At 50.6% G+C, this 20,044-nt stretch overlaps 1 protein-coding gene across 4 annotated transcripts; it reads right to left on the bottom strand.

Annotated features, from left to right (window-relative positions):
- Positions 1-1,990: 1,990 nt before the first annotated feature.
- On the bottom strand, positions 1,991-20,011 carry AFMID (arylformamidase). 4 transcript variants are annotated; one of them, XM_053211741.1, is made up of 11 exons: positions 19,872-20,011; positions 18,220-18,310; positions 7,880-7,984; positions 7,749-7,797; positions 7,256-7,341; positions 7,088-7,160; positions 6,800-6,897; positions 6,437-6,515; positions 6,177-6,318; positions 5,883-6,098; positions 1,991-2,986 (listed from the first exon to the last, which is right to left on the bottom strand). In XM_053211741.1, exons 1-11 carry the CDS (start codon positions 19,929-19,931, stop codon positions 2,954-2,956), a joined length of 1,032 nt encoding a protein of 343 aa, XP_053067716.1. In that variant the 5' UTR covers positions 19,932-20,011; the 3' UTR covers positions 1,991-2,953. The 4 variants fall into 4 exon arrangements, with proteins under 4 accessions (XP_053067716.1, XP_026908356.1, XP_014935556.2 ...); XM_027052555.2 differs by having other exon boundaries at positions 5,813-5,987; XM_015080070.3 differs by having other exon boundaries at positions 5,883-5,987; positions 19,872-20,010.
- Positions 20,012-20,044: the final 33 nt, after the last annotated feature.

The following is a 20,044-nucleotide window of genomic DNA, read 5'->3' as shown; positions in this document are numbered from 1 at the left end:
CTTTTCTTTTTGACTGTTTTTTTTTTAGTTAGTTTGTTTGTTTGTTTATTTTGTAATCTCAACACCCAAAGTGGGCCTGAACTCAGCACCCACCCCCAACCCCTCCCCAATCAAGAGCCACGGGCTCTTCTGACTGAGCCAGCCAGGTGCCCCTGACTTTTATTTTTTGTTTCTGGCTGGCTTCTTTTGTTTTGTTTTTGTCACGCTTAGAAAGGCTTGTTCTGGTCTGAGATGATTTAGAAAAGGTATTCATTGAAGATTTCTTTTGGTTTTCTCTTTTATTGTTAAAGTCTTGATCTTAAAAAAAAAAAGTCTTGATTCTTTCAGAAGTATATCAATGGAAGGTGCATGAAACAGGTTCAGATTTGTTTTCCAAGATCTGGCCAGTTGCCCCCACACTGTCCAGTAAGTGGCTTTGAACAAAGGCAGGTTTGAAACACCACCCGAGTCACATGCTTAAGTCCACTATGTGCTGGGGCCCATCTCTGCAGCGTTGTTTCTGTCCATGGGTCTGTTTGTCTGCTCCTGCTCTAGCTAGATTTTTTTTACAGGTGAATAAATGGAGACCCAGAGTGGCTGGTGGGAGTCTGGAAAGGACAGGGAGTGAATCCAGTCTCCAGGAACAGAGCTCTGAGCAGCTCCTGACTGCTAGGCAACCAAAGAGGGCCAAGACAGGCCCCCACCTGCTCCACAAAGTCAGGAGAATTCTAGAGGGCTTCACTGCCGCCCCAAAGCTTCAAGTGAGCTTGAAGGACAAAGGGACAGAGAAAGAACTGAAGTCTCTGAAGGCATCACTGACCTCCCAGACCTGGGCGTCCAGGAGGGGCCGGGGGCAGTGGCAAACTTGGGGGAGAACAAGGAAAGAGAGGGAGGGTGGGTGGGGCTGGTTCCCACCTCAGAGCGGTGTCCCAGCAACGGCAAATCCTGCAGCCTACGGGAAAAATCTGTGTGTCCTCTGTCAGGAACAGGGTGTTCTGAAGTCACTTCCCGAACTGCAGGGGTGGCTGAGTGGCGCCTCTCACATCCGCAGGCCAGAAATAAGAGACCTCCTCAGTGCTCCGGCTCTACGCGGGCTGCTGGCTTCTATTCTTTTAATGTCACAACTTCTTGGAAACTTTTTCTTTTTTAAAAATTTAAGTAGGCTCCAAGCCCAACATGGGGCCTGAACTCATGACCCTGAGATCAAGAGTCATATATTCTACCATGCTCTACCGACTGAGCCGGGCGGGTACCCCGGGAAACTTTTTACTGTATCATTTAAATGTTTAAAAAAAAATTTTTTTTTATTTAAAAAAATTTTTTTTTAACATTTATTTATTTTTGAGACAGAGAGAGACAGAGCATGAACGGGGGAGGGTCAGAAAGAGGGAGACACAGAATCTGAAACAGGCTCCAGGCTCTGAGCTGCCAGCACAGAGCCCGACGCGGGGCTCGAACTCACGGACCGCGAGATCATGACCTGGGCCGAAGTCGGCCGCCTAACCGACTGAGCCACCCAGGCGCCCCTGTATCATTTAAATTTTTAAAAAATACTTATTTATTGTGTGTGAGAGAGAGAGAGCGAACAGGGGAAGGTCAGAGAGAAGGGGAGGGAGACAGGATCCCAAGCAGACTCCATCCTGTCAGCACAGAGCCCGTCTCCGGGCTTGAAATCACAAACCAGGAGATCATGACCTAAGCCGAAATCGAGTCAGATGCTCAACCGACTGAGGCACCCCGGTGCCCTGCCAGTTTTTAAATTTATTTAGTTTTAAATGTTTATTTTTGAGAGAGAAAGCATGAGCAGGGGAGGGGCAGAGGGAGAGGGAGACACAGGATCCGAAGCAGGCTCCAAGCTCTGAGCTTTCAGCACAGAGCCCCACGCGGGGCTCGAACTCACAACCTGTGAGATCACGACCTGAGCCGGAGTCAGGCGCTTAACCGACCGAGCCACCCAGGCGTCCCTACCCCATTTTTTAACAAGCCATGAAAATAGTTATCCAGTCCACAGTCTATTTAGTATAACTTTTATATTCAATTGTTTATAGTAATACAATCATTTATATTAGATGAGAGGAAGAAATTAAAATTTCCCACGATCTCGCTTTGTTTACTGCTGTTACCCTGTGTATATCCCGCTGGTCTTTTTTTCTAGATCTATAGATATCTGTGTATCGTATGTCACGTGCCCACGTAGAGGTCTATGCATCCTTCTTTTTATTTTATTTTATTTTATTTTTCAACGTTTATTTATTTTTGGGACAGAGAGAGACAGAGCATGAACGGGGGAGGGGCAGAGAGAGAGGGAGACACAGAATCGGAAACAGGCTCCAGGCTCCGAACCATCAGCCCAGAGCCTGACGCGGGGCTCGAACTCACCGACCGCGAGATCGTGACCTGGCTGAAGTCGGACGCTTAACCGACTGCGCCACCCAGGCGCCCCTATGCATCCTTCTTAAGTGAAAATAGGATCATAGAGGTGGCGGACACATTTTTGTTCTGTCTTTTGCTTAGTTTAAGGCATTTTGCTTTGACAGGGCATAACCTAGGGGGCGCAATTCTTGACCTAGGTGTGGAGACAGCCTGGGTTTCCTGCCAGCAGCTGTGGGGTGTCCCACAAGGAATTTGTTGCAAACGTTAAACGAAGTCCCACACTTTGTGACTCATTTCCTTTGACGATCTGGAATAAATTCAAGTCACTCCTATAATGTCATTCATTCTCGTGTGCCTGCGTCGTGGAAGCTTTTTGAATATCTTAGTGTTTCAAATTACATGCTACATTCAGCTTTCACATCTGAATCGATCTGATGTATCCAGACCAGCAAAAGGCCGTGGAGATTTTTAGTGGTGTTCAGAGAAAATGGAGGCGCTCCTGGGCGTGGGGAGAGGCCAGGTTGGCAGGAAGGGGAAGCCCGCGGGGTCTGGGGGGGGGAGCTTCACCATCGGGGTGCCCACTGGTGGGGGTCCAATGCTGTCAGGGCTCCTGGAAGATTGTTCTCAAAATCATCTGCAGCGATAAGAAAAGACACATAAGAAAAGACACAAGAGCCTCAGGATTGGAGAGGCGCTTGCAGGGATCTCTCAGGAGGAATCTGATGAAAGAAAGAAACAGGCTGCCTTACTGATGATAGAAATGCCACTTAAAATGACAGCCCAGTCCCATCTCTCCTTTGAAGGGTTCAAAATAAGCTCTCAACCATACGTAGACTTACCTCCAGCTCGACATGAGGTTTTGTACGACCCATGAGCTAAGAATGGCTTCCCTCTTTTAAATGGTCGAGAAAAGACCGAAACAATATTATTTCACAACGTGTAAAAATTATGTAAGATTCAAGTGTCAGCATTCATAAATAAAGTTTTCATGTCACTTATGAAAATTTGTTTTCCCCCAGTTGAAAACCTAACACAGGGGCGCCTGGGTGGCTCAGTCGGTTAAGTGTCTGACTCTTGATTTCTGCTCGGGTCATGATCTCATGGTTCATGAGTTCGAGCCCCGCGTGGGGCTCCACCCTGACGGGGTGGAGCCCGCTTGGGATTCTCTGTCTCCCAATCTCTCTGCCCCTCCCCCACTGGTGCTGTCTCAAAAAAATAAAAAACACATTTTTTTAAGTAATATGTGCTCATGTTAGCAAATGTGGAATTGCATTTTTTTTTTTACTGTTTATTTTTGAGAGAGAGACAGAGTGTGAGTGGGGGAGGGGCAGAGAGAGAAGGAGACAGAATCGGAAGCCGGTTCCAGGCTCCAAGCTGTCAGTATAGAGCCTGACACAGGGCTGGAACTCATGAACCATGAGATCACGACCTGAGCTGAAGTCGGACGCTTCACCGACTGAGCCACCCAGGCGCCCCTGGAAATGAATTTTTTTTTTTTTTGGAAATGAATTTTTAAAATGCACTGTGTGATACCACTGATAATTGAGTTTTTTGTATGCATACATATGCCTCCAGGGGTCTAGCTGTCTGTGTATGCTTGAATTGGGAATATACTGGATCAGTTGTTTCTTGTGTTTTTGCTTTCACATCTGAATCAATTTGATGTATCCTAACTGATTTTCACAAACTGTGTTCCATTACCTGATTATGTCATCATGTAACCTCATTGGGACATTTAGGTTGTTTCCCAGTTTTGAATATTAATACCGTTGCAGGGGCTATCTCTGTGTATTTCTTTGATTATCCGGAAGAGAAATTCCAAGCAGCAGAATTACTGGGCTAGTGGGTTTGGATCTATATTGCCAGGCTGTGCGCCCCCCGGCGGAACTGGAGAGGACCCCCTCCACCATCTCTCCAGCAGTGCTGGGCATAATTATCATTAGAACATTTTCTCTTCCTTTTTTTCCTATTTTTTAATTTTTTAGACATTTGTTTATTTATTTTGAGAGAGAGACAGTGTGTTGGGGGTGGGGGCAGAGAGAGGGAGAGGGAGAGAGAGACAGAGAGAGAGAGACAGAGAGAGAGAGAGAGAGAGAATCCCAAGCAGGCTCTGTGCTGCCAGTACAGAGCCTGACATGGGTCTGAACCTATGAAACCACGAGATCATGACCTGAGCCAAAATCAAGAGTCGGGCGCGCTTAACTAACTGCACCCAGGCGCCCCTTATTAGAATATTTTCAATGACAGGTGGGAAAGGACTGTCATTTTAAGTGACATTTCTAATATCCCTGGTATAATCTTCCCCCCATGTTTATTGGCCATTTATATTTTTTCTTAAACTATCCCTTATTCTTTATCCATTTTTGTCTGTTTCTAAATAGAAATTAAAACAGTTCTTATTGATTTGAAAGTACTCTTTATACAGTAAGAATATTAATTATGTAAGAATTAAACTGAATGCTATAGGGGTGCCTGGGTGGCTCAGTCAGTTAAGCATCTGACTTTGGCCCAGGTCATGATCTCAACAGTTCGTGGGTTCGAGCCCCGTGTCGGGCTCTGTGCTGACGGCTCGGAGCCCGGAACCTGCTTCGGATTCTGTGTCTCCCTCTCTCCCTGCCCCTCCCCTGCTCTGTGTGTGTGTGTCTCTCTCTCTCGTTCAAAGATATTTTTTAAAAATTAAAAAAAAACACTGAATGCTATCAAAGCCTTACTGAGGTGGCAGCTGATTAAAAGTGAAGTTCTGAAGAACCACTTTCCGGTTGGGGGTGGGGGGGGGTGGAGAAAAAGAAAAAGAAGAGAAGAGAAATGGTAACTCTGTATCTGCCAGGTCTGTGGCAAATACTCTCCCCAGCTTATTCTTTGACTTGTGAAAGAATTCTCCACGTTAAAATTGTAATGTTTGATTTTCAAAAGGATTCTCCACGTTTAAGTTGTAATCAACATTTCTTTTTTTTTTTTCAATTTTTTTTTTCAACGTTTATTTATTTTTTTGGGGACAGAGAGAGACAGAGCATGAACGGGGAAGGGGCAGAGAGAGAGGGAGACACAGAACCGGAAACAGGCTCCAGGCTCTGAGCCATCAGCCCAGAGCCTGACGCGGGGCTCGAACTCACGGACCGCGAGATCGTGACCTGGCTGAAGTCGGACGCTTAACTGACTGCGCCACCCAGGCGCCCCTCAACATTTCTGAACCAAATCCGCCCATCTTGTCCTGTATGGAGTTGGCTCTGCCTTATGCTTAACACAGGCTAACACTTTCCTTGGCCCAGATCAATGCCTCTCCGCCTCGGCACCAAGCCCCGTGCAGCTCCCACCTGTGTGCCCAGGCACAGACTCTGGGGCTCTTTCAAAGAGAGGTGAAGTCTAGGAAGCCAGGGGGGGACTCAAGTCCTACCGTAGGGTCCCCAGCCTCCCGGAGGCCAAGGAACTAGTGAATGACTCCTCTGTGCTCCCCACCTACCCTCCTGTCCGTATGTCCGGGGGTGCTAAGGCAGGACCCATGCCCTCCACAGTGAAGGGATGTGCCCCACCTGGGTGAGCACGTAGTCGTCCTGGGTTAGCTTCCAGATGATTTCAAAGTGATCCACATCGTGGAGTTCTTCAAACGAGGCGTTCCATCCTCCTCTGCACAGTGTCTGGGTAGAGAAAAGGGCCAAGCAGGAGCGTGAGGCAGCAGGGCCCTGCCTGACCTGGAGCAGGTGCTCGCTCGGTATTTGTTGAATAAATGGCTGATGGTCTTGGGGTCCCTTTGGGTGAAATAAAGGGGAAGGTGATGACAGCGCATGACCCTCAACCTCCAGCCAGAAGCGGGGTGCTGGGGGTACCTGATAAAATTCCCTGGACTGTCGGGAGAATTCGGGGGAGTCGTGTTGGCCCACGATCACCAGCACGTGGCAGGCGGGATCCACGGGCTGCGTCAGGGCCGCCTCCAGGAGCTGCTGTGGACCATTCCTCCGAGCATCCTCCCTGATGCGGGGGTGGGGGGGGGCAGGCATGGGTCAGGACGGAGAAAAGCCCACGCGTCACCCCTGGCCCGCCTGGCAGGTTCAAGCTCAGCTGGAGAAGGAGGGGGCAAGTGACTCACAGGGTCATGAGGAGAGGGCCGTTCTGAGAGGTGAACACGATGGGCTCTAGGTCATAGATCCCACTTATCAGGAAAAAGCCTGTAAAGGTGAAGAGCAGTCAGAGGGCCAGGCTCTAGGTGGGGCCAACACCCCACCCATACCAGGCTTCCTGCAGGCACCCAGTGGGGCAATATGGGGCCAGCCCCAAAGGGGCGAGACCAGGGTAGGGGTAGAGAAGAAGCAAAGACGAGCCCATGTCACAGGGCTCCAAGCCCCCAGCTCAAGCACGTCATGGCTGTTGGGATTTTGTGCAGCTGGTGCGGCCCTCGGGCCCATCTGGGGAGGGAGAAGGCTGCCCGGCCAGCCCACAGTCCCAGGGAAACCTCGGAGGTTGGGTGCGACTGCATGCTTGGTCCAGTCGGCCAGGAGCATCATGGCGGCCAGGTGGGCCCCAGCTGAGTGTCCGCACAGGTAAATCCCCCTGGGTTGGGTCAGAGGAGAGAGAGCCGGATTTGCATTCGGTGGCCCAAGTGCATCAGGTCGGTATCGAGGAGTCCCAGTTCGCCTTCTGCTCCACAGGCCAGAGGGAGCAGCTGGGCTGCATCCCGGGGGGCTGAATCCACGGTCCTCCCACATCGTCTGGCAAAAGGGAAATCTGCAGTGATACCTACTCATTGCGTGGATACTGCTTCTGGATATACACGATGCTCCGGGTCACTTGGTCTACCATCTGGTCCAGGGTACCTGCACAGAGAACACGAGGCGGGTCAGGAGCCGTCAGGGGCTCTCTCCCCTCCAAAGCCCACCAGGCTTCAAACCTATGAGACCATCGTCCTTACCTTTGGGGGCTATGTCATAAGCCACTATCACCACGGCCACTCCCTGTGCTGTCAGTGGGTTGACCATGAAGGCTGATGTATCTTTACTGCAGAAAGAGAGACGGAGATGTAGTTAAGGATCCCGAGGTGAGATCATCCCTGATTCAGGGTGGGCATAAATCCCATGACTGGTGACACTGTAAGAGAAGGGCGGGGGATGATCTGAGACACGGACACAGAGGAGGCCCCGTGAGGATGGATGCAGAGACGGGGGTGATGCGGCCACAGCCAACGAAAACCCAGAGCCCCCAGCCGCTGGAAGACGCAGGAGTGGGTTCTCCCCCGGCGCCTCTGGAGGGAGCAGGGCCCTGCCCACACCTTTATCTCAGACTTCTGGCCTCCAGAACTGTGAGAGAACGCACTCCTGGAGTTTGAAGCAGCAGCTCGCACGATCTCCTACACCAGGGAAGGGTGGATGTCCCTTCCTCCCTGTTCACCCAAGCTCCCGACTCACCTTCCGCTCTGCCAGTACCCGCCATGGAAGAACACACAGAAAGGCGAGGCTGTAAGACAGACAGAGGGCGTGGGGGCTGAGCCGGGTGCCCAGCTGAGCCCTGCTGCGGGACCACCCGCCCATTCGCCTACCTTCAGACACTTGCTCGGGAAAGTAGATGTCCAGGTTCTCCCCCTCGCCGTCTCCGTAGGGGACATGCAGCCGGTTCCTCCTGGTGGCTCGGGCCCTCTTAGTAGCTGTCTCGAGATGTGGACAGGTCACTATTAGCACGACCTGCTGACCCGGAGCAGTTTTCTGTCTTACCGAAGGTAGAAACCTTTCTGCTGAAAGCCCCTTTGGGTCGGCCGATCAGCCCCAGTTTTCAGAGCTCCATGAAAGGTGCCCCTCCCCCCCAAGTCCTCAGGATCAACTGTGCCGGGTTCTGGAGCCTCCCCTGGGGGCGTAGTTGCAAAGAGACCAGACTGTCCCATCCAAGTGCGACCAACGCTGACATCTGTTACCTTGTTTACTGTCTGTTGCCCTCACTGTCAAGACAAGGGCTTGGCTCTGCCCACCTCTGGACACCCAGGATCTGATACGTAGTAAACAATTCAAAGAAAGTTGTGTGGAAAAGAAAGAAAAAGAAAATTGTGTGATAAATAAATATTTCAATAAGCAGTGTTGGGTCAAATGAATATCCAAATGAAAACAAAATAGTTTGTTAGGGCACCTGGGTGTCTCAGTCGGTTAAGCGTCCAGCTTCGGCCCAGGTCATGATCTTGAGGTTTGTGAGCTCAAGCCCCGCATTGGGCTGTCTGCTGTCAGCACAGAGCCTGCTTCGGATCCTCTGTCCCCCCCTCTCTCTGCCCTTCCCCTGCTTGTGCTCTCTCTCTCTCTCTCTCTCTCTCTCTCTCTCTCTCTCTCAAAAATAAACGTTAAAAAAGTTTCTTGATCCTTACCTCACACCACATCAGATCAGTTCCTGATGGTCTATCTAAACATGAAAGAGAAGCCACAAAGCTCTTGGGAAACAAAACAGGAGATCTTCATGATCTTGGGATAGACAAAGATTGCATAAATAGGACCCAACATGTACTAATCAAAAAGGAGGGGTGCCTGGCTGTCTCAGTCAGTAGAGCATGTGACTCTGGATCTCGGGGTTGTGAGGTTGAGCCCCATGTTGGGTGTGGAGATTAATTGCAAAACAGTTGACATAAATACAACAGAGCCTGATCAGTGTGATCTTTCTGATACTGAACATTGGAGCAGTGAGACATGAACTTGGGATCCGTGTCCCTGGAGGTGCCCAGGTCCCCAGCCTTGGGGTCCATAGAGGCGGGCCCAAAAGGAAACCAGTGCACCTCTTGGCTGGATGATTCTGCAACTCTAGAAGGGACAGACCCAGTAGGAAAAGATAGTTTGTATAAAGTATGTTTAGGCATAAACTAACTAGTAAAACAGGCCGTCTCCATTCAGAGAAACTGCTCAAGGCCAACAGAAACAAAAATGATGGGAGATGCCAAGTTTCTCCCCATGCCAAAACCAGAGACCAGGCTGCCTCTGCAGAACAGGCCAAGGGGCTGTAAAACCAGTTTTGCTGTCAGACCTTGTCTACGGGCGCCCCTGTCCCGAGAGTGAAAGGACGAGACAAGGCTTCTTAGAGGAGAGAGATGTGGCTTGCTGTGCGTCCCTGCTCCCTCTCTGGTGCTGGGCAGCAGTAGGGGGAGACTTGCCACCTCCCAAAGCGACCAGCTGCTCAGAGAGCCTGAGGTGTGACTCCTGCAAGTGTCTAACGAACGGAACAAAACAGGCTCCCCGTGTGTCCCTGTGCCGGCCACACTGGACACAGCTCACTCTGAAGGCCATGCTTAACGGAATGGATCTATTATTAATTAGATAATTTTTTTAATGTTTATTTATTTCTGAGGGAGAGAGAGTGTGTGAGCAGGGGGAGGAGCAGAGAGGGAGACACAGAATCCGAAGCAGGCTCCAGGCCCCGAGCTGTCAGCACAGAGCCCGACGCGGGGCTCGAACTCACGAACCGCGAGATCATGACCTGAGCAGCAAAGTTGGACGCTCAATCGACTGAGCCACCCAGGCGCCCGTCATTAATTTTTCTTATGGAGACACAATATGTTTGTATGGTTCACACACACACACACACACACACACACACACACACACACACACAAGGCTTCCTACGGGTGCCTGGGTGGCTCAGCCGGTTAAGCGTCCAACTCTTGATTTCAGCTCAGGTCATGATCTCATGGTTCTGAGACTGAACTCCATGTCTGCACTGACAACGCAGAGTCTGTCTGGGATTCTCTTTCTCTCCCTCTCTCTCTGCCCCTCCCCCACCTCTCCCAATAAATACACGTTAAAAAAAAAAAAAAAAAGGCTTTCCAGTGAAACGTTCCCTCACCGCCTCTCACCTGCCTGCTTTCCCGGCCCCTTGCCAAGGTGACCTCCGTTACTAACACGGATATAGACCCTCTCAACCTTTCGTCCAAATGGCAGCATATAAAATACGTGTCTGCCCTGCCCACTTCCCGTAGTGTTTCTTGGAGAGCTTTCCCCATCTGCACATAGCTTCCTTGTTCTTCCCTTCTTTATAGACCTTTCTTCGCTCTTATATTCCATCTGAGGGTTGCATGCTAACCAGTCATGCCAGTTGCGCAGGCCCAACAAACCACATCCCATCATCAGGAAATCCTCTCCGTGCGTCTCCTCCCGCCTCCACCGCGACTACCTTGTTGGATATCCCTCCCCTTCTCCGCTGGAAGCAAGGGCAGCCCTCGAGGCTTTCCTACTTCTTCCGCCAAGTGCCCTCCGGCCACAGGTGTGAGCCAGTCCTGGGTGCACCTTTCCCTCTCAGGTTCAAGTCCGTCCGGGGCTCCTGTGCGAGTTGGCTCCCACTGCTGTGACCAAATACCTCAGGGTGCGGAGGCTTAACCTACATTTACTTTTCACAGTTCTGGGTCCCGGAAGGCCTAGATCCAGGCGCCAGAGGGGCTTGTGTCTGGGGACGGCCCTCCCCTTGGGTGGCGGGTGGCCACCTCCTCATTGGGTGCATACACGCCTCTTCTGGGTGGGCCTGTGGGGCTCTTGGCCTCTCTAGGGAGGCAAGCCCTTGGGTGTCTCTTCTAAGAATCCAGCCAGGTCAGGACCCCATGCTTATGACCTCAATTCACCTAATCACTCCAAATACAGCCACCCTAAGGGTTAAGGCTTCAACATGTGAATCTGGGGAGGGCACAAAGATTCAGTCCACAGCATCTGGCACACCACCCCCAAAAGCCCTGGGGCTCTACAAAATCAACCCTGCCCAGCACACCTTCCGCTAGGGGTCGACCCTGGCCACCCTAACACCCACTGTCCAGCACCCGCCTCGCCTGCTCCATACTGCCAGAGCGCTTGTCCCTTCTAACGGACTACGGCATTTACTTTGTCCTCTTCCCCTGCCCCGTTAAGAGTCACGACCAGGGCGGGGCGCCTGGGTGGCGCAGTCGGTTAAGCGTCCGACTTCAGCCAGGTCACGATCTCGCGGTCGGTGAGTTCGAGCCCCGCGTCAGGCTCTGGGCTGATGGCTCGGAGCCTGGAGCCTGTTTCCGATTCTGTGTCTCCCTCTCTCTCTGCCCCTCCCCCGTTCATGCTCTGTCTCTCTCTGTCCCAAAAATAAATAAAAAAATGTTAAAAAAAAAAAAAAAAGAGTCATGACCAGGGCACCTGGGTGGCTCGGTCAGTGAAGTGTCCCACTTCGACCCAGGTCATGACCTCTCGATTCACGAGTGAGAGCTGACGGCTCAGAGCCTGGTGCCTTCTTCGGATTCTGTGTCTCCCTCGCTCTCTGCCCCTCCCCCACTTGCACTCTGTCTCTGTCTCTCCAAAAAAAAAAAAAAAGAATCACAGTGAAAGACAGCAGAGAATACAGGCAATACCACTGTGATAACGTGGAAGGTGACAGATGGTGACTCCACGTCTCATGATGAGCACAGAGTCATGTAGAGAACTGTTGAATCATTGCGTTATACACCTGAAATTAATATACCTTGTAAGTCAACTGTATTTCAATAATACAGAAAGAAGGGGGGCACCAGGGGGGCACAGTCGGTTAAGCCTCCGACTCTTGATCTCAGCTCAGGTCATGATCTCACAACTTGTGAGATTCAAAAGTGAATGCCCCCTCTCTGTAAAGAGAGCTTTCATACTCCTCTTGCTTTCTGATCTTATACTCTAGTAAACCTTTGCCTGCTGCTCAAAAAAAAAAAAAAAACAACTCTCACAATTTGTGAGTGTGAGCCCTGCACCAGGCTCTGCGCTGATGGCCAGGAGCCGGTTTGGGATTCTGTCTCTCCTCTCTGCCCCTCCCCTGCTGGTGTGTACGAGCACGAGCTTTCTCTCTGTTCCAAAATAAATAAATAAAAGTTAAAAAAAAATATTTATTTATTTTTTAAAAATTTTTTTTAACGTTTATTTATTTTTGAGACAGAGAAAGACAGAGCATGAACAGGAGAGGGGCAGAGAGAGAGGGAGACACAGAATCTGAAACAGGCTCCAGGCTCTGAGCTGTCAGCACAGAGCCCGATGCGAGGCTTGAACTCACAGACATTGAGATCATGACCAGAGCCGAAGTCGGATGCTTAACCGACCGAGCCACCCAGGCGCCCCCAAAAAATTTATTTTTAAATAATAAAATAAGAAGAAAGAGAAAAAGATTCACATTGATGCACGGGCAGGGGTTTGTGTGCTTTGCTCACTGATGTATTCCGTGCACAAAATGAGTGACCAGTACATGTCAGGCACCCAGTAAATATTCATTGAATGGATCGGCACCTGAGGAAGGAGTCCTCTGCTGGAGGCATTTGGGCTGGGTTAGCACAAGTAACCCTGCCGTGATCAGCCCCGTGCACACATCACCACTGTGTATGGGGGTCTGAAGGAAGCACTCTCAGCAGTGGAATTTCTGCATTAGTAGGTCTATTCATTTGTCATTTTTTAAAAAAAGTTTATTTATTTATTTGAGAGAGCACGCAAGCGAGCAGGGGAGGAGCAGAGAGAGACAGAGAGAATCCCAAGCAAGTTCTGCATTGTCAGCACAGAGGCTGACGTGAGGCTCGATCTCATGAACTGTGAAATCATGACCTGAGCTGAAACCGAGAGTTAGAGGCTTAACCGACTGAGCCACCCAGGCGCCCCTTCTCAAGAGTTCTTAAAGTATACGTGGACCAGCCAGATTCATTTTGTGCCAGAACTAAAGAAAAGACTATGAAATTTACGTTCTGAGTTGAAGAGTGATTCAAACCACACAGCTGTAGATATGCACTATCATGGATGTGTCTCCCTCAGATATTAAAAAACTCAGCTGACCCTGAGAAAGAGAGGAACTGTTTCTCTCCAGGAGTGGACCCCGCGGCTGGTGACGGGCAGCTGGGTGCAGGGGCAGAGAACGAGGTGACTCACAGCCTCCCCACCGAGGGTGAACACCACCAGCCCTCCAGTCTCTGGACCCCAGGGCAGGAACACGGGAGGACGTCAATGAATAGACCTCATTAAAACGTCCTCTTTTTGATACTGAAGAAACTGAGTTTCTATTATTTGCAACTGAAAGTATCCAAACTCTTACAGACAGAAACCCCAGGCCCGGGGACCCATCCAGAGCACATGTCAGGGGGATTAGAGGAAGTGGAGACCAGAGTCCTTAGGGACTTAAATGCAAGATACAGCAGGGGGACCACACGGTCCCAGAAAGGCTGAAGACCTTATTCCAGGCTGTGGCAGCACTTTAAAAAATGGCAGGGTCCCATCAGCCACCCTCTGGTTAACGACGGGTGGTGGAATTATTGAGGATTTTATTTTGTAAATCTATTTGAGTAAGCATATGCTCCTTTTGTAATAAGAAAACAATGGTTACCAAAAAATAGCCAAGGTGGCGCAGAGCAGGGCTGCTTGGCCTGCGATCTGGGGATACTGGGAGCCCTACCCTGTTTGCTACTGGTCTATGATGAGCTAAATACGCAAAGTGAAAGTAAGCATTTGGAATGTATGCAGTTGTGTCCAACGGCTTTGTCTACTGGTCTTAGGAATAAGAAATCAAGAGCTTTCAAACGAAAAGGTGTACACGGATGTTCACAGCAGCCCTATTCACAGTTGTCAAAAGGCGGACAGCCCAAATGTCTGTCAGTGAATAAACCAGACGTGGTAGGTCCATACGACGAAGGCGTGAAGTAGTGATCGGCATTATATACCGTGGATGGAGCTCCAGAACATTATGCCAAGAAGCCAGCCACAAAAGGCCACACGTACATGTAGGATTCCATTCCGACCGGGTGTCCAGAATAGGTAAATCCATAGACAGAGACGGCGAGGGGGGGAAATGGGGAGTGACTGACGGTAGGGCTCCTTCTGAGGCAACGAAAATGATATTTGGAACAAGGTACTGATGACGGCTGCACAAATCTTGAAGGTTCTAAACGCCACCGAATTGTACGCTTTAAAATGGTTAGAATGGTCAATTTTATATGTACCGTAGCACAGTCCAACAAAATTGGGGCTTGTATCTTTTGTGCCTTTGTTTTTCTCCTTTCACTTTTCGGGTGGAGAGGGAAAAGCCCAAGCGGGGAGCCTGCGAAGGTAGTGGGGTGGGGATCCCTAGTAGAGGCTGTGGACACGAGGCTCCACCCACGTCACTGGTGATTGGTTCTCCTGGAGAGGGGCGTGGACTAGGACCTGCCGGAAGCTAGCAGAGGCAGGGCGCCCAGACGGCAGTTCAGTATCTGCCTATCTACCAACCTACCCACCTACCTACCTTATTCATCCATCCATCTATCCATCCATGTACCCCTCCCTCATTTCGTGTACAATGTATTGGTACTAAGAGGTGGGGAATAAGCTTAGGAATTCCCTGAGCCTGCACTGATGGGTTAACAAGGCATAAAGAATTGCAAAGCCATAGGATGCTCACACCCAAGTCTGGGTAAACAAGATGAGGTAAATAAATAGAGAGAGGGTGGGGCAAAGGCCCCGATACAAAGGAATATGCGGTAAATAAGATTAGGTATTCAGGGCGGACCCCCCAATTTAGTACTATAGCAGAAAGCTGCTTTCACAGGAAGGAAGAACCAAGTTAGGTAAAGAGGTAAATAGGGCATAGATCTCTGTGCGGTGAAGCGGCCCAGAGAGGAGCTAATTATCAAAAGAAAGGTGCCTTGCTGACCCTGAGGTAGCACGCTCAGTCCATCTTATCCCCTAGGCTACCTAAGACAAACAGACAAGGCACCTCCTGTCGGCTGTTAACAACCATCTGCCCGGCGCCAGGATTTTGTTTTATATTGACCCAACCCCCTAACACCGTATATCTTCAAACCCCCCTTTCCCTCACGCCCATGAGTTAATGTTCACAGATTTATTGTCTCTTTGTGCACACCCATCACCATGTTTGTAAGCCTTCTGATCCCAATAAAAACACAGCAAGGACTCTGAATCGGGGCTCTTGTCTTCTCCCGGGCATTAGCGGTCTCTCGGATTTTAATCCTGCGTCCCGCTTTCTTGCTGGACAAGAAAGAACTCTAGACCCAGAGTCTACGACACTAAGAGTCTCGGTAAAACAAGTCTGAAACTACTGAGAGAGGAAATAGTTCTGAAAACCTGTCCTGCCAGCTCGCCTCTGCTTTCTGTCCCTGCTCACCCAGCAGTCCCCGTGCACCTGGCCTGAGGGAGGCCAGGTCTTTGTGGCAGATAAAGGTGGTCTGTCTACTTGTTAAAAAAGAACACCGCCCCCCTGCCAGTTAATAGGTTGATGGCTATGAGGATGAATACAAATCAAAGTATGAGAGAGAGAGAGATTAAGTCTCCCTGGTGCAGAAAAGGAAAAGAGAGCCTCCTCCTTCCCTTTTCTTAGAGCAGTTATTTTGAGAAACTCTTTATGAATCTTTTCTCTCCCCTTTGAAGTGTATGTAAATATTTTGAAGAGCTAAATGAGTCTCTTGCCAGTTTTCCAACCTCGGAATGTTTTCCTCCAGGACCTGGGGCGTCATCACTTTGCAATGTAATCATCAAAATACAGTGCCCCTGCCCCCAGATTCTGCGGTCAGACAGGAGCCTACCTTCTACAGGTGCCCGGCTCCAAGTTACAAAACTACTTTGTTGTTAAGCTATGGAAGGTTTCTTTTTCCTCTGGATAAAGGCAATGGGCAAGCACAGACGGCCACCCTCATTACCAGGTGGACTTAGGAAGATCTAGGGGGACAAGTGGCACTGTGAGGCCACCTGCTTCAGCACAGCTATCATTTATCTTGAGAACAGGCATGCAGTGGGGGTATATCTGCCTGCCTGCCTAAAAGGGTGAGGTTTCTGGGGTGCCTGCCTGGCTCAGTAGGGAGGGCGTGCAACTCTCGATCTCTGGGTCGTGAGTTCGAGCCCCACGTTGGGCGTCGAGATGACTTAAATGCATAAACAAATAAAAGCTTTTTTTTTTTTTTTTTTAAAAAGGGTGAGGTTTCTTTCTGGTTTCACAGTCTCTTTAGCAGCTTGCCTGTGGTGCACATCACAGTTTGGTTTAACCCTTATTCAATAAAAACTTATTTTCTTTCTCTCTCTGTCCTTTGTGGAGAGGCTTTCTGGCTCAGCAGGAATCTATTTCTCATCACTTGCCCTTCTTGTGCCTTTGCCGCCCCCTGTGAGCTTGCATGGGAGGAGCCAATCCCTGGAGACGGCAGGCAGCACCGAGGAGGTCTGGGGAGCACCTCCAGGAGAGGCCGACTATTGCGCACTCACGGACACTGCCCGACCCACCTCACCCCATCGGGCTGCCCCACTCTTTTCTGGAAGCTCGGCTCCGGGCGGTGGCTACCATCACGAGCTGCGTGACTTGGGTAAGTTATTTAACCTCATCGAGCAGGGGTGAGGCCCTTGCTCCGGGCACAGCATGGGGGCGTCGGCACCAAAACTTCAGTCATGAAGATCGTTTTGGGCTGAAGGTCTGTGTCCCCCAGCGCTCATATGTTGAAGCACTGCCCCGTAACGTGATGGTATGACAGTGGTAACTTTGGAAGGTAGTTGGGTTTCGATGGGGTGAAGCACTATGGTAGGATTAGAGGCCTTATAAAAAGAGGAAGAATGGGATGCCTGGGTGGCTCAGTCGGTGAAGCATCTGACTTCGGTTCAGGTCACGATCTCGCGGTTGGTGAGTTGAAGCCCTGCGTTGGGCTCTGTGCTGACAGCTCAGAGCCTGGAGCCTGCTTCCGATTCTGTCTCTCTCTCCCTCTCTGCCATTCCTCCTACTCACGCTCTGTCTCTCTCTCTCCCTCTCTTTCTCTCAAAAATGAACATTAAAAAAGAAATTAAAAAAAATAAGAAGAAGAAAGAGGGGGCACCTGGGTGGCTCAGTCGGTTAAGGGCTCAGGTCAGGATCTCAGGGTTCGTGGGTTCGAGCCCCACATCGGGTTCTGTCTGTGCTGACAGTGCAGAGCCTGCTGGGGATTCTCTCTCTCTCTCTCTGCCCCTCCCCTGCTCGTGCGTGCATGCTCTTTCTCTCTCTCTCTCTCTCAAAATAAATAAACTTAAAAAACTTTTTAAAAGGAGAGGAAGACAGACCAGAGCTCTCACTGTCTCTCTGCCATGTGAGGACAGCATGGAAAAGGCAGCTGTCTGCAAGCCGGGAGGACTCTCATCAGGGAACCAAACTGGCCAGAACCTCGCTCTTGGGCCTTCTTAGCCTCCAGAACTGTGAGAAACAGATTCCTATCGCTTAAGCCATCCGTTCTATGGCACTTCGCAATGGCAGCCCAAGCTGACCAATATAAAAATAAATAGTATTTAAATGCAATATATATATAAATATGTATATATATATATAAATCAAAATTAATAATTAATGCTAAATGTCCATGGCCAACAAAATGTCAACATTTTATTTTGTTTTACTTTTTAAATTAAAAAAAAATTTTTTTAACGTTTATTTATTATTGAGAGACAGCGAGACACAGAGCGTGAGCAGGGGAGGGGTAGAGAGAGGGGGAGACACAGGATCGGAAGTAGGCTTCAAGCTCTGAGCTGTCGGCACAGAGCCCGACGCGGGGCTCGAACTCATGAACCGCGACATGGTGACCTGAGTGGAAGTCGGACGCCCAACCGACTGAGCCACCCAGGAGCCCCTTTTGCTTTTTATAAATATCAACAACATTCCAGGTTCAGCCAAGTGGGAGGCCTGCCTTTTTCTCACCCTACTTCCTGGTGCCCCTGTAGCATGTGGCCTTACTGGTCTGGGCACTGTCAGCCAAGCAGGAGAGGAGGTGGAACACGGCCTGTTGGGCCTTTCCTGCCTCCAGCTGACCTGTGGCGAGGGCTCCTGGATGCCTGGCCCTGAGCCAAAGAGGCTTGCGTGGTACCTGGACTTTGGGAACTGTCCCGAGAGCCTCCTCCTGCCCCCAGCATTCTGAACCACTGCCATATGCTAGAGACCACCCAAAGCATCCAAGGGGAGGGCCCCCAGTACCCTCATCCCCTATCTGTGAGTAGGTCCTCAGGGCCTCCTCGGCTCCCAGTCGGATGACCCATCTGCTGGGGCTGTACTGATTCTCCAGCTCCTATGGAACACAGACAGAAGTTTCCGTAAGACCTTTGTTCTCCACACAACGTGCCCCCACCCCTCCGAATGCCTGCCTTGGGAAGCCCCCTCCCCAATATCTCAGGCTCTTTAGAAGCCCTCAGCTTCCTTCAAGCCCCTGGTATCCCACTCTCCCCCGACACCAACTAATTAGGTATTTCAGATACATCACAGGGGCTCTCAGATTCATGGTCTAGAGCTATGGCCGTGCTTTTAACTAGTGGCCAGCCTTAAAGGGGAGATAAGGTCCTATAAAATGTGTTCTGGTTAATGCTACCATGGGCACCACTCCTACTGCAGGAGGCCAGGTTGCTGGCGTGGTCACCGCAGAGAAAGTGTGGCAGAGCTTATCTCTGAGAGGCCATGGTCCTGACTGCAGGAGGGCCCAGAGCAAAGGTACAGGGCTCAGGAGGGGGGAATCAAAGGTCGGTCTGGAGATAGTGATAGGCCAGACTGCTGAATCACAGAGGTGAGGCTGGGCAGCTGGGACCGGAAGACGGAGGGTCTCACATATCAGGCTAAGATGTTCAGACTTCATGTAGAAAAGTAACAAGAACCAGGTTTTGGAGAAAAAGTTCAAAGGCAAGGAAAAAGAGTGAAGCCCCAAATGGGAAACTGGAAGACAGGGTAGCTTCACAGAAGGATCTGGGGCTCTGGAGTCAGATGGGTTGAGGGCCATCCATGCTCTGTCACTTACAGGCTGTTTTACCCTGGGCAACTTATAGTCTCTGAGTCTCAGTTCCCACATCTATATAATGGACAAAATAGCAGCCTCACAAGGTGAAAGGTCGTAAGGCACGTAAATGAAGTAAAACCAGCCATTCAAATGTGGGTTACTGCCTCCTCGAGCTGAACGAGGTTGTTGGCCAGGGTTCTTTAGATCTGTACAATCTGTGCCTGTCAGACGTTCACAGCCATCCCTGGCACACACGGTGACTGCTGTCACCGTCCTCACTGTTCTTAAGTATGCTAATGATAATGCAACGGGTTTCTGAGAGTCCTCTGATATTGTAGGCAAGTGTGTGGGGGACAGAGAGACAGAGACAGAGAATGGGATTTCTTGGGGGGTTAGTGTCCATAACTTAACCAGATTCTCAGATGTATCAGTGGCCAGAATAAAAAAAAAAAACTAACAAAACCCCCAAAACAAACCAACCACTGCCTGAGATGCGGGGGAAACTGGTTAGGAAGTTACAGTTGAATGATCACAACACATGCTTTGCCGGTGTGGTTTCCAGCCCTCACAACCACCCTGCAGTAAACACCAGCCTTCCTGCATCCAGCATCCTGCGACCTGCCTGCACGAGACCCTGCGCTTGAGGTCGGCTATCGGCACAGCTTCGGTCTTCTCTGCCCTTAAAAGGCTGCCTGTGGCCAGAAGCAAACCAGACCCGGGCGCCAAAGCTTTCGGAGCAGGCACGCCCGGCGCTCGCCGGCGCGCTCGGGGGTGGTGGGTCAACGGGCTCCGAAGCTCCGTTCCTGGAACTGCATCCACTCTCCGCGCTGCCCAGCTCAGCCCCAGCCGCCTGCAACCCGCCTACCTCCTTAGACAGCTTCTTCCAGGGAGCCTCGGCTCGGCGACCCCGCTCGGGAACCTCCATCTCGCGGCTACCGCGGGACGGTGCTCCCCGCCTGCTTTTTCTACGCGGGGGGGCGGGGCGGGGCGGGGCGGGGCCTGCCGTCCTGGTGACGTCAGCCCGCCGGGTCCTCGGCG

This window comes from Acinonyx jubatus, chromosome E1 (genome assembly GCF_027475565.1).
Source record: "Acinonyx jubatus isolate Ajub_Pintada_27869175 chromosome E1, VMU_Ajub_asm_v1.0, whole genome shotgun sequence".
Classification (NCBI taxonomy): Eukaryota; Metazoa; Chordata; class Mammalia; order Carnivora; family Felidae; genus Acinonyx; species Acinonyx jubatus.
The sequence above is the reverse complement of the archived record's forward strand: the minus strand, read 5'-3'. Positions and strand labels throughout refer to the sequence as shown.

Excerpts from the sequence above, each read along its gene's own strand:
- AFMID (XM_053211741.1), bottom strand. The coding sequence starts at position 19,931 with ATGGAGGTTCCCGAGCGGGGTCGCCGAGCCGAGGCTCCCTGGAAGAAG. Across the intron at positions 18,311-19,871 it reads GGAAGAAGCTGTCTAAGGAG|GAGCTGGAGAATCAGTACAG; the intron begins GTAGGCGGGTTG and ends TGTGTTCCATAG. Across the intron at positions 7,161-7,255 it reads TTATGACATAGCCCCCAAAG|GTACCCTGGACCAGATGGTA; the intron begins GTAAGGACGATG and ends TTCTCTGTGCAG.